The 14,898-nt window shown below is 41.1% G+C and overlaps 1 protein-coding gene across 1 annotated transcript; it reads left to right on the top strand.

Moving 5' to 3' along the window:
- Window positions 1-7,073: 7,073 nt before the first annotated feature.
- Window positions 7,074-12,203, top strand: chchd1 (coiled-coil-helix-coiled-coil-helix domain containing 1). The gene is made up of 3 exons (XM_005945635.2): window positions 7,074-7,422; window positions 7,891-8,009; window positions 11,564-12,203. The coding sequence occupies exons 1-3, from the start codon at window positions 7,284-7,286 to the stop codon at window positions 11,672-11,674; spliced, it is 369 nt and encodes a 122-aa protein (XP_005945697.1). The 5' UTR covers window positions 7,074-7,283; the 3' UTR covers window positions 11,675-12,203.
- Window positions 12,204-14,898: the final 2,695 nt, after the last annotated feature.

Genomic DNA, 14,898 nt, shown 5'->3' with positions numbered 1-14,898 from the left:
GAGTTTACTTGACTGCAGATCATATTATTCTGGGACACTCATATAAGCAGTGTTGGGGAGTAACGGAATACATGTACCGCCGTTACGTATTTAAAATACAAAATATGAGTAACTGTATTCCGTTACAGTTACCGTTTAAAAAGGTGGTATTCAGAATACAGTTACTTTGTTGAAATAAATGGATTACACTGCGGTACTTTCCTGTTTCATATTGTCGCGGGTCAGGACTGTTTGGTTTTGTTTGACAGCTACGTTCTGTTGTTCCAGGCGGCAGCGTTACGGTTGCCATGGTTACAGGGCGACGCTCTCTCTCTCTCTGCGACTGTGTGTTTCCTGGGTGAGAGAGCGCCTTTTCGTTGTTGTTGTTGTGCTAAGCTAACAGGCAGAATGCTACAAGCATAGCTCTAAAGAATGTAGCATCATGGGCAGTGTAGTCCGTGCTGCAGGGAGAATGGACTGCCATACACGTTATGTGTCTGTGAGCGAGGAGGGAGAAAAAGGGGAGTGGAAAGGTACGAGTTGTCATCGAGGAAAAACGGGAGCTGGAAGCATGTAAATATAATAATAACCACTGCAGCCAAGAAGAGAGCCTGACGAGCCCAGTTGTAAGTAAGCTATTAAGACTCGACTGTACACCGTGTTCGTGTTTTCCTCCGAAACAATAAGTTCTGTTGGAGCAGCCTTTCAACGCCTCTCTCTGTCTCTCGCAAGAAAAGTTGACCCACACAACAAAGTAAAGCTATTTTTCGGCTACGAGCCGACAGGGACCCCGCCGTATTAGTCAGAGGTCCCTTTACTACAGTTCAGAGCCGCGGACCTTCAGTAACAGTAATAAATCACACAGCAATAGTACATTCACGTTGTTGTAAAAAGCATGATAATATATTAAGTAATCCAAAGTATTCAGAATACGTTACTCTTGAGTAACGTAACGGAATACGTTACAGAATCTGAAGTCGAATAAAGTATGGCTAAAATCGTTATTTTTCTTATCTTCACAGGTGTTAAACTGGCAGAGAAAATTAGTGACTCATAGGGCAAAGGAATAAAACAGTCTTATCAAACTTTCTTTGAACTTTGTTGAACAGTTTTAACTGAAATTGAACATCTCAAAGAGCACTGTTCAATCTATCATCCAAAAAAAGAGTAAAGTGGACCTAGTTTGGAAAGAAGAATGGGTGAAAATTACAATCTGTGGATGTGCAAAGCTGGTAGAGACTTGCAGCTTAAAACTTGGGGTTTGTTTTTGTTTTTATAACTTCTCCACACTTTCATGTGTTTAGATGTGTTCCTCAGTCTTGGTGGTGGTGCTGTTTGTTTACTAATGTTCTCTCACAAACATCTGAGGCCTTCACAGATCAGCTGGATTCATACTGGGTATCAAAGGAAGCTTAATAAATAATCACATCACATTTGTCAAACTTTTATTTGTAAAACATTTTAAACTCCCTGTAGTATTTTCCTTCCACTTCACAATTCCACAGTACTTTGTGTTGGTTTATCATGATATCCTAAACAAATACAGGTGTGTGTGGTAGTAATATGACTAAATGTGAGTTTTCTCCTTGGAACGCTCCCATGGACGCCTGGGTTTTGTGACCTCCTGGATGAATCATCAGTGCAATCTCGGAGTAATTTGGTTTGGGAAGGTTCTCTTCTGTTCTGTTCTGTTTTCTCCATTTGTGGACAGAGCTGGACTGAGTAACTGTTGGGAATCACTTTTATCTTTAAGGCTAATATCTCATAATTAGCACCACATATTTGTATTTATACTTCTTCTCTAAGGACTTTGGGGGGAAGGGTATGTCTCACTATTAAAAGCACCAGAAGGTAAACGTGATTGCAAATTGCTTGGTTGGCCTTACAAACACTGATCATATCTATCTAATAGACTCCAGTTTGTGCATGTAAATGGAGAGTCCTCTTCACACACTGAGGTTAATTATGGAGTTCCACAGGGTTCAGTGCTAGGACCAATTCTGTTTACATTATACATGCTTCCCTTAGGCAGCATCATTAGAAGACATAGCATACATTTCACTGCTATGCAGATGACACCCAGCTCTATCTGTCCATGAAGCCAGATAACACACACCAATGAGTTAAACTGCAGGAATGTCTTAAAGACATAAAGACCTGGATGGCCGCTAACTTTCTGCTTCTTAATTCAGATCAAACTGAGGTTATTGTACTCGGCCCTGAAAATCTTAGAAATATGGTATCTAACAGATTCTTACTCTGGATGGCATTACCTTGGCCTCCAGTAACGCTGTGAGGAACCTTGGAGTCATTTTTGACCAGGACATGTCCTTCAACGCACATATTAAACAAATATGTAAGACTGCTTTCTTCCATTTGCTGCAACATCTCTAAAATTAGAAATATCCTGTCTCAGAGTGACGCTGAAAAACTAGTTCATGCATTTATTACTTCCAGGCTGGACGACTGTAATTCATTATTATCAGGATGTCCTAAAAACTCCCTGAAAAGCCTTCAGCTGATCCAAAATGCTGCAGCAAGAGTCCTGACAGGGACTAGAAAGAGAGAGCAGATTTCTCCTGTTTTGGCTTCCTGTTAAATCCAGAATTCAAAATCCTGCTCCTCACATACAAGGTCTTAAATAATCAGGCCCCATCTTATCTTAATGACCTTGTAGTACCATATCACCCTATTAGAGCACTTCGCTCTCGCTCTGCAGGCCTACTTGTTGTTCCTAGAGTATTTAAAAGTAGAATGGGAGGCAGAGCCTTCAGTTTTCAGGCCCCTCTTCTGTGGAACCAGCTTCCAGTTTGGATTCGGAGACAGACACTATCTCTACTTTCAAGATTAGGCTTAAACTTTCCTTTTTGCTAAAGCATATAGTTAGGGCTGGACCAGGTGACCCTGAATCCTCCCTTAGTTATGCTGCAATAGACGTAGGCTGCCGGGGGATTCCCATGATGCATTGAGTTTTTCCTTTCCAGTCACCTTTCTCACTCACTATGTATTAATAGACCTCTCTGCATTGAATCATATCTGTTATTAACCTCTGTCTCTCTTCCACAGCATGTCTTTTATCCTGTCTTCCTTCTCTCACCCCAACCGGTCGCAGCAGATGGCCCGCCCCTCCCTGAGCCTGGTTCTGCCGGAGGTTTCTTCCTGTTAAAAGGGAGTTTTTCCTTCCCACTGTCGCCAAAGTGCTTGCTCATAGGGGGTCATATGATTGTTGGGTTTTTCTCTGTATCTATGAAGCGCCTTGAGGCGACTTTTGTTGTGATTTGGCGCTATATAAATAAAATTGAATTGAATTGAATTGAATTGACTGACAGCTGACCATTCCTTGATTTTCATTAGATTACCCAGTTAAATCTCTTAACACAGCTGACTCATTCCTGGCCTTTGCGGTGAGCTCGCGCTCCAACAGAGTAGTGTGGAAGAAATGGGGAAATGGTGGAGCTGTAAAATTGAGAATAAATGCAGCAAAGTGTGTCAGATGAACCGACGTGTTAGAAGTCAGGGCTGCAGCAGCAGCTGCAACATCGACTGTAGCAGCAACAACAAGGCTCACAGGAGGCTGCTGTTACTAGCACCAGCTGTGCAGAAGCACCCATGGTCCCAACAAAAGTGTGAGGAGGATACAGAGGAAGGTGAAATTAATGTTGTGAAAAATAAATGGAGGGAAACAATTATGAGTGGAAAGATTCGGGTAAAATGAATGCCTACTTTGACCAAGAACCATTCCTAATAGCTATAGCATGGCTTAGAAAGATATTCTATCCCAACAACTGACAATCAAACAAAATTAAATCTTTTAGCCTGCTTCAGTTTGTCAGACAGGTTCTGCTTAAGGGATTTCTTGATTCAGCAGGTGTGGCAGTACTCACACCTGAAACTGATCTGAGCTTTCCAAAATATATTGTTATTTAAAGAAATTCAGAATTTAACAAGGTTAGGCACTTTGTCACATGGGCGGGTAGATGGATAGCGTTTTTCCTTCAATAAATGAAACCATCATCAAAACGAGTCTGCATTTTGTATTTTCTTGGGTTCAGAGATGGGCAGTAATAATCCATCCATCCATTCGCTTCCGCTTATCCTTTTCAGGGTCGTGGGGGGCGCTGGAGCCTATCCCAGCTGTCATAGGGCGAAAGGCGGGGTACACCCTGGACAGGTCGCCAGTCTGTCGCAGGGCTCAACACATAATAATAATAAATATTTTATGAGCGCCTTTCAAGTCACCCAAGGACACTTTACAATAGGATAAAACACTTAGTAAAACAATGGCAGAATAAGAACAATAAAATAAAGCACAAGATAAAATGAACAAACAGTGGATTCACAGTGAATATGCAGATTTGAACAGATGAGTTTTGAGTTGGGATTTAAACTGGGGGAGAGAACCAATATTTCTTATTTCTGGGGGCAGAGAGCTCCACAGCCTGGGAGCAGAGCAGCTGAAAGCTCTGCTTCCCATGGTGGTGAGGCGGAAGGAAGGTACAGCAAGCTGGATAGAAGAAGAAGAACGAAGTGAACGGGCAGAACAGGTGGTGGTTAACAGGTCAGAAAGGTAAGGAGGAGCGAGGTTATGAATGGCCTTGAAGGTGAGCAGAAGAAGTTTGAAAATTATCCGGAATTTCACAGGGAGCCAGTGAAGTTCCTGAAGAACAGGGGTGATGTGCTGGTAGGAGGGGGTTCTGGTGATAATGCGAGCAGCAGAGTTCTGAACCAGTTGAAGCTTATGGAGGGATTTTTGGGGGAGACCATGCAGAAGAGAATTGCAGTAGTCAATACGGGAGGTAACAAGACTGTGGACAAGAATGGACGTAGACTGGGTGGAAAGAGAAGGAAGCAATCTGTTAATGTTACGTAGATGGAAGTAGGCAGAACGGGTGAGGTTATTGATTGTAGATTTATAGGAAAGTGAACTGTCTAGGATGACACCAAGGCTCTTAACCTGAGGAGAAGGGAAAACTGTGGAGTTATCGATGGTGAGTGAGAAATGGTTCACCTTCAAAAGGTTGGATTTGGTGCCAATAAGGAGGATCTCAGTTTTATCCTCATTGAGCTTTAGAAAATTAGAGGTAAACCAGGATTTTAACTCGGATAGACATTCTGTAAGGGAAGAAGGTGGGAGGGAGGAATCAGGTTTGCAAGAGAGATATAACTGGGTGTCATCAGCAAAACAGTGAAACTGAAGATCAAATTTGCGGAAGATGGTACCTAGAGGGAGGATGTATATTATAAAGAGAAGAGGGCCTAAAACTGAGCCTTGGGGTACACCAGAGGTGACGGGGAATAGACGAGAGCGGAATGATCTTAGTTGAATAAACTGGGAACGGTCGAGGAGATATGATTGAAACCAGGCGAGGGGTGTGTCAGAGATGCCGAGAGAGGAAAGTCTGCTTAGAAGGACAGAGTGAGAAATGGTGTCAAAGGCTGAGCTCAGATCTAAAAGGACGAGAATGGCGTCACTGTAATCCAATTACTTTTTTCAAGTAACGAGTAAAGTAAGGGATTACTATTGCAAAAACGGTAATTAGATTACCGTTACTTTCCCGTAGGAACGCTGCGTTACTGCGTTACTAAAACCGTGATTTTTTTGCAAGAATGTCTCATGACAGTGACGTAAGCAGTGCGACAACAGCTGTGTGCAGATCAACAATGGATAATATATCAAGTGCGAGAGAGTATGAGCGTGCAGCGTTTAAAGCGTGGAAGTACTGACCTTATTTTGAGTTTGATTCCATAAAAAGTGACAAAAACATTAGCGTCCGTTGTGCGTGGGAAGAAAACTTCTTTTTACAGCGAAAAAAACCCCTAAACTTCCAAGCAAGCACCGAGTAGCTACGACGTAATGGGAAACTCACAGAGAAACTCGCGGATTCTTCCACTGACCGCTGCACACCTGCACCAGGGTAAACCTCCGCCTACCCCACTCCTGCTTTACAGGTGAAAATAGAGCAACAGGACCGCTGAGTCTTTGACTTTATTTATTTTCTGCTGTGTTTTACTTGCATCTATTTGAAAGACTGAGTGTAAACACAAAAAATATTTTATTTTATGTGCTGGAATGTGCTGAAAATAGGTTTAAATGTTAAACTAATTTCTTCCAGTCAGAGAATGTTGCAGATAATTAAATGTTTGCTTGATGCTAGAATTTTATCATTTCACTTCTTCATTGGTTTCAGTATTAGAGGAGTTAGACCCTGATGTATCTTCCTGGAATGGTGAAGCTATTTTCTGGAAAACTAACTCAACATATCTCCAGTAATAGAAAACTTGTATATTTTATATTATTGATTATTATCGAGTATAATTATTCTCATCTCATTGAAAGTAATATTTGTGTTATTTTTTGATTTTTATAAAGATTTGTATCAAGCCGATGCTACCACTGAGTATCCTTTTATTGTTGGCTTTGGACCATGCCATTATAATGCCATCAATCTGTTCATTCATAACTGTAAATTTAGCAACAAGAACCCTGTCCTATTTTTTACATTAATGAAGCTCTATTGCTGGCTGCATCAACCAGAAAGCTGTGAAAACAACTTGAATTGTGTAAGAAACTGCAGTTTTTATTTAAAATCTCCTGCCGTGTATTTAATTATTTATGAAAACATTATTACTGTCTTATTTCATTATATTCTCTGACTCTTAATGCTATTGCTGTGAGTCCCTGGCTTGTCTTTTAAACGTTTTTGTGTTCTTGTAACTTGTTTTCCTTCAATTATTTAAAAAAACGTTTGCAAATGATGTTACGCCACACGTACACGACACCGACTCTGCAATAGAGAAGAAGAAACAACAGAACATGTTTTAGTGCATCGTCAGAAATATGATGCTGTAAAAAAGACAATGATCCAAAAGCTTGGTGATGTGAACGTGAAGCTGGACTTGGTTGATTTATTTCGTAAGAACTCGAGAAGTGAGAGTTATCAGGCCATAGTTTGTTTTTAAGGCAGACTCGTTTGTTTGGGAGGATTTGATTTTTTATCTTTATTTTTTTGACATTTCGGTCCACACTCCACGCCAGTTGGTGGCGGTAATGCAGCGTTTTGCTGCAATGCTAATATATGCCAATAATAATATAAAGCAGAAGAAGACCTTTACGACAATTAATTTCTTTCTACGGTAAAACATGGCGCCGCGCAGCTAAGCTTGGTGAGGTAATGAAGCACCGAGACAAACACTGAGAGCTTTTCTTCTGCTTTTTCATTCTCAAAGTTTCAAAATATTTCCTCGGCGAGGCAGCAGCTCCCCGTGGAGCTGAGGCACAGTGAGGGGAGGACTTTCACACTACGATGGCCACGCAGGGAGGCATCGTGTTCCAGGAGAAGGTCAGCAGACTGCTCCGCGGACAGAACGGAAAACCAGTGCTCAAACCCAACAGGGCTCTGGTTCTGAAAGACGCTGTAGCGAACCGAAAACCCAAGAAAGGGGGTAAGAACATAAAGACATGAATACATCAGCACGGCAGGAGAAACGGACCGAGAGGGCTGACTGCAGAAGCCCCACCACAGGCTGACTACATGCAGCGTAGTTCAGTGCTGATGGTAGCAGCAGGGTGGAGCTTGGGGCTGTGCTCCACTCAAATTGAACTAAATGCTGCAAAAGTGACCGGATACTGATGTCTTAGAAGAGCAATACTAATTGACAGATGTCTCCGCCTTTAGATGATTTAAAACGTCCGTTTGATCTGCAGGATGTTTCAGATCAATCACAAATAGACATTTTATTCATTTATTAAACGTTTTTCTCAAAGAACTACAACAGTTACGTTTCTGTGTTTATACACAAGTATCTGGATTTACTTTACACTTGTAGTTGCCTGTAGAAGTCCAGCTAAATGATTTATTATGAATGACTCAAGTTGGATTAATGTGTAAACACGAATGTCTTTCTCCACAGAGGCCTCTTGTATCACTGAAATGTCAGTCCTGATGGCCTGTTGGAAGCAGAACAACTTTGTGGACACTCTGTGCTCTAATGAGATTAACAGCTTTTATATGTGTGTGGAAAAGGCTCAGGTATGTCCATGCTCTGCAGAATTCAGTGAAACATGCCCATGCATTAACTGTGACTCTAGCAGTACAGAAAAACTAAGAATGGGGATGGAGAAGAGTGCTACTGTTATTTTAGAGTAACACAAATGGAAAATAAATTATGCGTCATATGCAAATGTACAGTGGGGCAAAAAAGTATTTAGTCAGCCACCGATTGTGCAAGTTCCCCCACTTAAAATGATGACAGAGGTCAGTAATTTGCACCAGAGGTACACTTCAACTGTGAGAGACAGAATGTGAAAAAAAATCCATGAATCCACATGGTAGGATTTGTAAAGAATTTATTTGTAAATTAGGGTGGAAAATAAGTATTTGGTCACCTCAAACAAGGAAAATCTCTGGCTCTCACAGACCTGTAACGTCTTCTGTAAGAAGCTTTTCTGTCCCCCACTCGTTACCTGTATGAATGGCACCTGTTTGAACTCATCATCTGTATAAAAGACACCTGTCCACAGCCTCAAACAGTCAGACTCCAAACTCCGCCATGGCCAAGACCAAAGAGCTTTCGAAGGACACCAGGAAAAGTATTGTAGACCTGCACCAGACTGGGAAGAGTGAATCTACAATAGGCAAGCAGCTTGGTGTGAAAAAATCAACTGTGGGAGCAATCATCAGAAAATGGAAGACATACAAGACCACTGATAATCTCCCTCGATCTGGGGCTCCACGCAAGATCTCATCCCGTGGGGTCAAAATGATCATGAGAACGGTGAGCAAAGATCCCAGAACCACACGGGGGGACCTGGTGAATGACCTGCAGAGAGCTGGGACCAAAGTAACAAAGGTCACCATCAGTAACACACTACAACGGCAGGGAATCAAATCCCGCAGTGCCAGACGTGTTCCGCTGCTGAAGCCAGTGCATGTCCAGGCCCGTCTGAAGTTTGCCAGAGAGCACATGGATGATACAGCAGAGGATTGGGAGAATGTCATGTGGTCAGATGAAACCAAAGTAGAACTTTTTGGTATAAACTCAACTCGTCGTGTTTGGAGGAAGAAGAATACTGAGTTGCATCCCAAGAACACCATACCTACTGTGAAGCATGGGGGTGGAAACATCATGCTATGGGGCTGTTTTTCTGCCAAGGGGACAGGACGACTGATCCGTGTTAAGGACAGAATGAATGGGGCCATGTATCGTGAGATTTTGAGCCAAAACCTCCTTCCATCAGTGAGAACTTTGAAGATGAAACGAGGCTGGGTCTTCCAACATGACAATGATCCAAACACACCGCCCGGGCAACAAAGGAGTGGCTCCGTAAGAAGCATTTGAAAGTCCTGGAGTGGCCTAGCCAGTCTCCAGACCTCAACCCCATAGAAAATCTGTGGCGGGAGTTGAAAGTCCGTGTTGCTCGGCGACAGCCCCAAAACATCACTGCTCTCGAGAAGATCTGCATGGAGGAATGGGCCAAAATACCAGCTACTGTGTGTGCAAACCTGGTAAAGACCTATAGTAAACGTTTGACCTCTGTTATTGCCAACAAAGGTTATGTTACAAAGTATTGAGTTGTATTTTTGTTATTGACCAAATACTTATTTTCCACCCTGATTTACCAATAAATTCTTTACAAATCCTACCATGTGGATTCATGGATTTTTTTTTCACATTCTGTCTCTCACAGTTGAAGTGTACCTCTGGTGCAAATTACTGACCTCTGTCATCATTTTAGGTGGGGGAACTTGCACAATCGGTGGCTGACTAAATACTTTTTTGCCCCACTGTATCCTCGTGTGATCTTGATGTACTTACCTTAACCAAGTGGCAGAAAACAACCATTCCTAACAGATATACACTACCAGTCAAACGTTTGGAACCACCTTCTCATGTAATGATTTTTTTTTATTATTCCTCATTCCTACATTATAGATACAAACTGAAGGCATCAAATATATGAAGCAAGATACACAGGATTATGTAGCAAAGAAAAAAAAGATACCTAAATAAATGGATAGAAATATGTTTCATATTTTAGATTCCTCAAAGCAGCCACACTTTGCTTTGTTGACAAGGCTGCAAACCCTCGGCCTTCTCTCAGTGAGCTTCATGATGTCGTCACCTGACATGGTCACCTCACAGGTGTGCCTGTCAGCGTTCACTTGTGGAGTTTCTTGCCTTCTTAATGGAGTTGGGACCATCAGTTGTGTTGTGCAGGGCAGGTTGGTAAATAGTTGACAGCCCTATTTGACAGATCCAATCGGCTAATAAAGAGAAACAACAGCCCATCATGACTTTAAGAACTGAAGGTCAGTCAGTCCTAAAAATGGCTAAAACTCTGACTGTGTGCAGTGAAGTCACAATACCATCAAACACTACAACAAAACAGGCTCACATGAGGACCGTCCCAGAGTCCCCTCTGCTGCTGAGGATACATTCATCCGAGTCACCAGCCTCAGAAATCACAAGTTAACAGCTCCTCAGGTTAGAGCCCAGATAGATGCCACACAGAGCTCCAGTAGCAGACACATCTCACCATCAACTGTTCAGAGACGGTGTGAATCAGGCCTTTATGGTCAAATAGCTGCAGAGAAACCACGACTAAGGAAAAGCAACAAGCAGAAGAGATTTGTTTGGGCCAAGAAACACAAGCAACGGACATTAGACCAGTGGACATCTGTGCTTTGGTCCGATGGTCCACTGCGGTCCGCATGCATGGTTCCCACCGTGACCATGGAGGAGGTGTGATGGTGTGGGGGTACTTTGCTGGTGACACTGTTGGGGATTTATTCAGAATTCTGAACCAGCGTGGCTCACAGCATCCTGCAGACACATCCCATCCAGTTTGCATTTAGTTGGACCATCATTTGTTTTTCAACAGCACAATGACCCCAAACACACCTCCAGGCTGTGTGAGGGCTATTGGTCCAAGAAGGAGAGTGATGGAGTGCTGCACCAGGTGCCCTGGCCTCCACAGTCAGCTGACCTAAACCCAGTGGCGATGGTTTGGGATGAAGGCAAACAGGCCGACAAGTGCTCAGCATCTCTGGGAACTCCTTCAAGACTGTTGGAAAACCATTCCAGGTGACGACCTCGTGAAACCCATGGAGAGAAGGCCAAGAGTGTGCAAAGCATTAATCGAAGCAAAGGGGGGATTTGGAAGAATCTACAGTATAAAAAAATGTTGAATTATTTCACATTTTTGTGTTTACTACATAATTCCAAATGTGTCCATTCATACTTCTGATGCCTTCAGTGAGAATCTACAATGTAAATAGTTATGAAAATAAAGAAAAAACATTCGACCTTTGACTGGTGGTTTACATCAGTTTTCTGTGTTTTGACATTGAGCTGAGAGTTCGGTTACTTTATAGAAGGTACAGTTACATTTCAGTGAACCGGCCAGCTCAGCAACAGCCCTGGGAGACTAGAAGCACACACCTGTGCTTCTTCCTCATTATTCTTTCTAAACTCTGAACTCCTGCAAAATGTTGGGCTGAAAGTGGGCAGAAGTGTCCTTGAGTAGTTTAGAAACATTACTCTCATAAACACATCTGTAATAAATCTTCTTCTTCCTTCGTAGGCTGACGCGAAGAATAAAGCTGGACAGAGCAACATCCAGGGAGGACGTCTGCCACCAAAGCAAGCCACGGCACTTCTGAAGAGATATCCCAACCTGTGCAAAGAGATCTGATACACAAACATTTTAATGCTCTTCTTGTACAGCTTTGGACTAGGATGCTCTCGGAGATGAATTTGGATTATGTCCTGGTGTGTCGAGCTGCCAGTTGCCAAACAAATAATGAAATAAAACAAATGAGTGGAATATTGAAAAGGGTGATTGTTGCTTTTACCCATTACTGTAAGGTTCTTTCATACCTCTGACTGGTAGTTTGTAATGTGCACTTGTGTTCTTGTCTTATTTTAAAACAAGTTTTAAAATATAAAGGAACTGTTTCATGTCCTGAATTGAAACTGATGTCTGTTTTTTTCTTTTTTTTTTTGATTTATATTTTTTTTTATTAAGGTTTCAAAAGCAGGCATTCACAGTATGTACATCATGTAAGCATACTTCTTGCTTAGGTTATCTGCCTTAGATACCAAAATAGTATTTTAATTTGCATCCAAGTCATAAAGAGAGAATATTTACAACTATAGAAGCAATTGAAACAATCACATAATCCGAAATAAGAAAACAAACAAAACCAACAAACAAAACAAAAACGGATGTGTTGGTAGGGGGTGATCCTATAAATATATGCTCTCATACATCAGTTATTGGTTTGTAAAAATAAAACTGGCCTGTGAGGCGTGGTATATTTGACCCAGTTTTCCCAGTATGATGTAAATTTCTCCAGCTTGTGGTTAACAGAAGCTGTTATCTTTTCCATGTTATAGATTTCCATTGTGATTTCCATCCATGTACTTATGGTTGGGCTCTCCGGGGATAACCATTTTCTGGTGATACTCTTTTTACAGGCCACCAGTGGAATATTTACTAAATGTTTATCATATTTAGGCCATTCCTGAGGTATATATCCAAAGAACATAGTCTTACTCTCGAGGGGTATTTCGCATTTAAAGATATCCTGTAAGGCATTATGTATTTCTCTCCAATAATCCCTCAAGATAGAGCAGTCCCAGAAAATGTGGTAGTGATTTGCACTTTGATTTCCACAGTTCCTCCAACAAGCAGGGGGGTTATCATCATAATGAGACTTCTGAGAAGGTGTTGTAAAGTATCTAATTAGGCACTTCCAGCCGAATTCCCTCCACTTTTGTGAGCTGGTACACATCCACTGATACCTCCATATTGCCGTCCATTCTTCCTCTAATATTTTTATCCCTCCTTCCTTCTCCCATTTTGTTCTAATATATGAAGTCGAATGTGGTTTCAAATCCATTAGACCCTTATACAGACATGATACAATTCTATCAATAGTTTCTGAGTTATAGCTTTTTATAAACAATTCCATCAAGCGTGTGTTTGTCATTGTTACATTTCTCATCTTCGTGTCAGCATAGTGCCTTAACTGCAAATATCGATAGAAGTCTTGTTTTTCTAATGAAAATGTCTTTCTAAGCGTGTCAAAGCTGAACAATTTTCCATCTTTCATTATACTACACAGGGCTGTTATGCCCTTACCTGTCCAGTCCTTGAATCTAGAATCCAATTCATTAGGCTTGAACTCTGAGTCGTAAGCACACCATTTAAGAACTGTAATATTGGTCTCGAGTTTATATTCCTTTATAATAGTTTTCCATGTTTTAAGGGTCCTTTTCACCCACATGTTATCAATGTTTTTTATATAGGTTTGTAAATTATTGTCAGCTAGAGTTGCCTGAATAGGAATAGACAGCATTTGTTCCTCAATGGTTTTCCATTGGGCAGTGTATGATGGGTTACACCAGCATATTATTGCTCTCATCTGCGCTGCAAAATAGTAGTATCTGAGGTCAGGGAGGCCCCATCCTCCCTTTTGCTTAGCCAGCTGTAGAGTTTTGAGGCGAACCCTTGGTCTTTTACCTTGCCATATATATCTAGATAACATTTTGTCCCACTCATTAAATTGACTTTGGTTAATCTCTATTGGTAGGGTTTGAAATAGATACAAAAATCTTGGCAATACATTCATTTTAATAGAATCAATTCTTGAATTAAAGCTAAAGAAAGGAATTAAGTTCCATCTTACTATATCTTCCTTTATTTTTTTGTATAAGGGTAGGTAGTTCTGTTCAAATAATTTTGTAAGATCTTTCGGTAAATTTATGCCTAAATATTTAAAAGACTCCGTTTGCCATACCAGGGGATAACTATATTTTATTTCTTCTGGTGGGCTATAATTATATGAGAGTAGCTGGGTTTTACCTATATTAATTTTATAGCCTGATAATTGGCCATATTGTTCAAATGATTGCATCAGTTTGGGTAAAGAATATGTTGGGTGTCCAAGGTAGACCAAAATGTCATCCGCATAGCAAGCCAGTTTATATTGTGTCCCTTTGATAGAAATTCCCTTAATCTCTTCGTTTTGCCTAATGAATTGAGCTAGTGGTTCCAAGTATAATGCGAAAAGTAACGGTGACCATGCACAGCCCTGTCTAGTGCCCCTTTTTAGGGTAAAACTGTTAGATAGGCATCCATTAATTTTAATCCTGGCTGTAGGATTGTCGTATAGAGCTTGTATAGTTTTAATAATCGTATCATGAAAGCCAAATTTATATAATACCCTGTAAAGGAACTTCCAGTTGACGGAATCAAAGGCTTTTTCAGCGTCTACACTCATCACAATTGCTTTGATTTTATGTTTTTGTATATGGTCCATAATATGTAGTGTCTTTCGTATATTGTCCTGTGTTTGGCGTTGATGTATGAAACCCGTTTGGTCGTTACATATCAGTGTTGGTAGGAACTCTTCTAGCCGTTTGGCCATGATAGATGTGAAAGGTTTATAGTCCACATTAAGAACGGAGATTGGCCTGAAAGATCCACATTCCATTTTATCTTTGCCTTCTTTTGGTATAACTGAGATAATTGCCTCCTTCCAGCTGGGGGGCATTTGTGCCTTTTTCAAAACCCAATTCAATGTAGGCAATAAAACAGGTATCAGTTCCTTTTTAAATTCTTTACACCACTCTGCCGTGTAACCATCTGGTCCTGGTGATTTACTTAATTTAAGCCTATTAATTGCAGCTTTTAATTCTTCTTCAGTTATGTTCATTATCATTGCTTGATTTTGTTCTTCATCTAAAGTGGGTAAGTCTAGAGGGTTCAGGAAGCTATCAATCTGAGCTTCAGTCCCGCCAGGGGCTTCAGAGTATAGGGTTTTATAGAATCTTTCAAAGGCTTCCTGTATTTCATTTAATTTATTTTTTATCACTTTTGTACTTGGGTCCCTAATTTTATAAATTGTATTT

The sequence above is a fragment of the Haplochromis burtoni genome, unplaced genomic scaffold (genome assembly GCF_018398535.1).
Source record: "Haplochromis burtoni strain Fernald_Lab_line unplaced genomic scaffold, NCSU_Asbu1 Contig_414, whole genome shotgun sequence".
Lineage (NCBI taxonomy): Eukaryota > Metazoa > Chordata > Actinopteri > Cichliformes > Cichlidae > Haplochromis > Haplochromis burtoni.
Note: the sequence above shows the minus strand (reverse complement) of the source record. Positions and strands in the feature narration are given on the sequence as shown.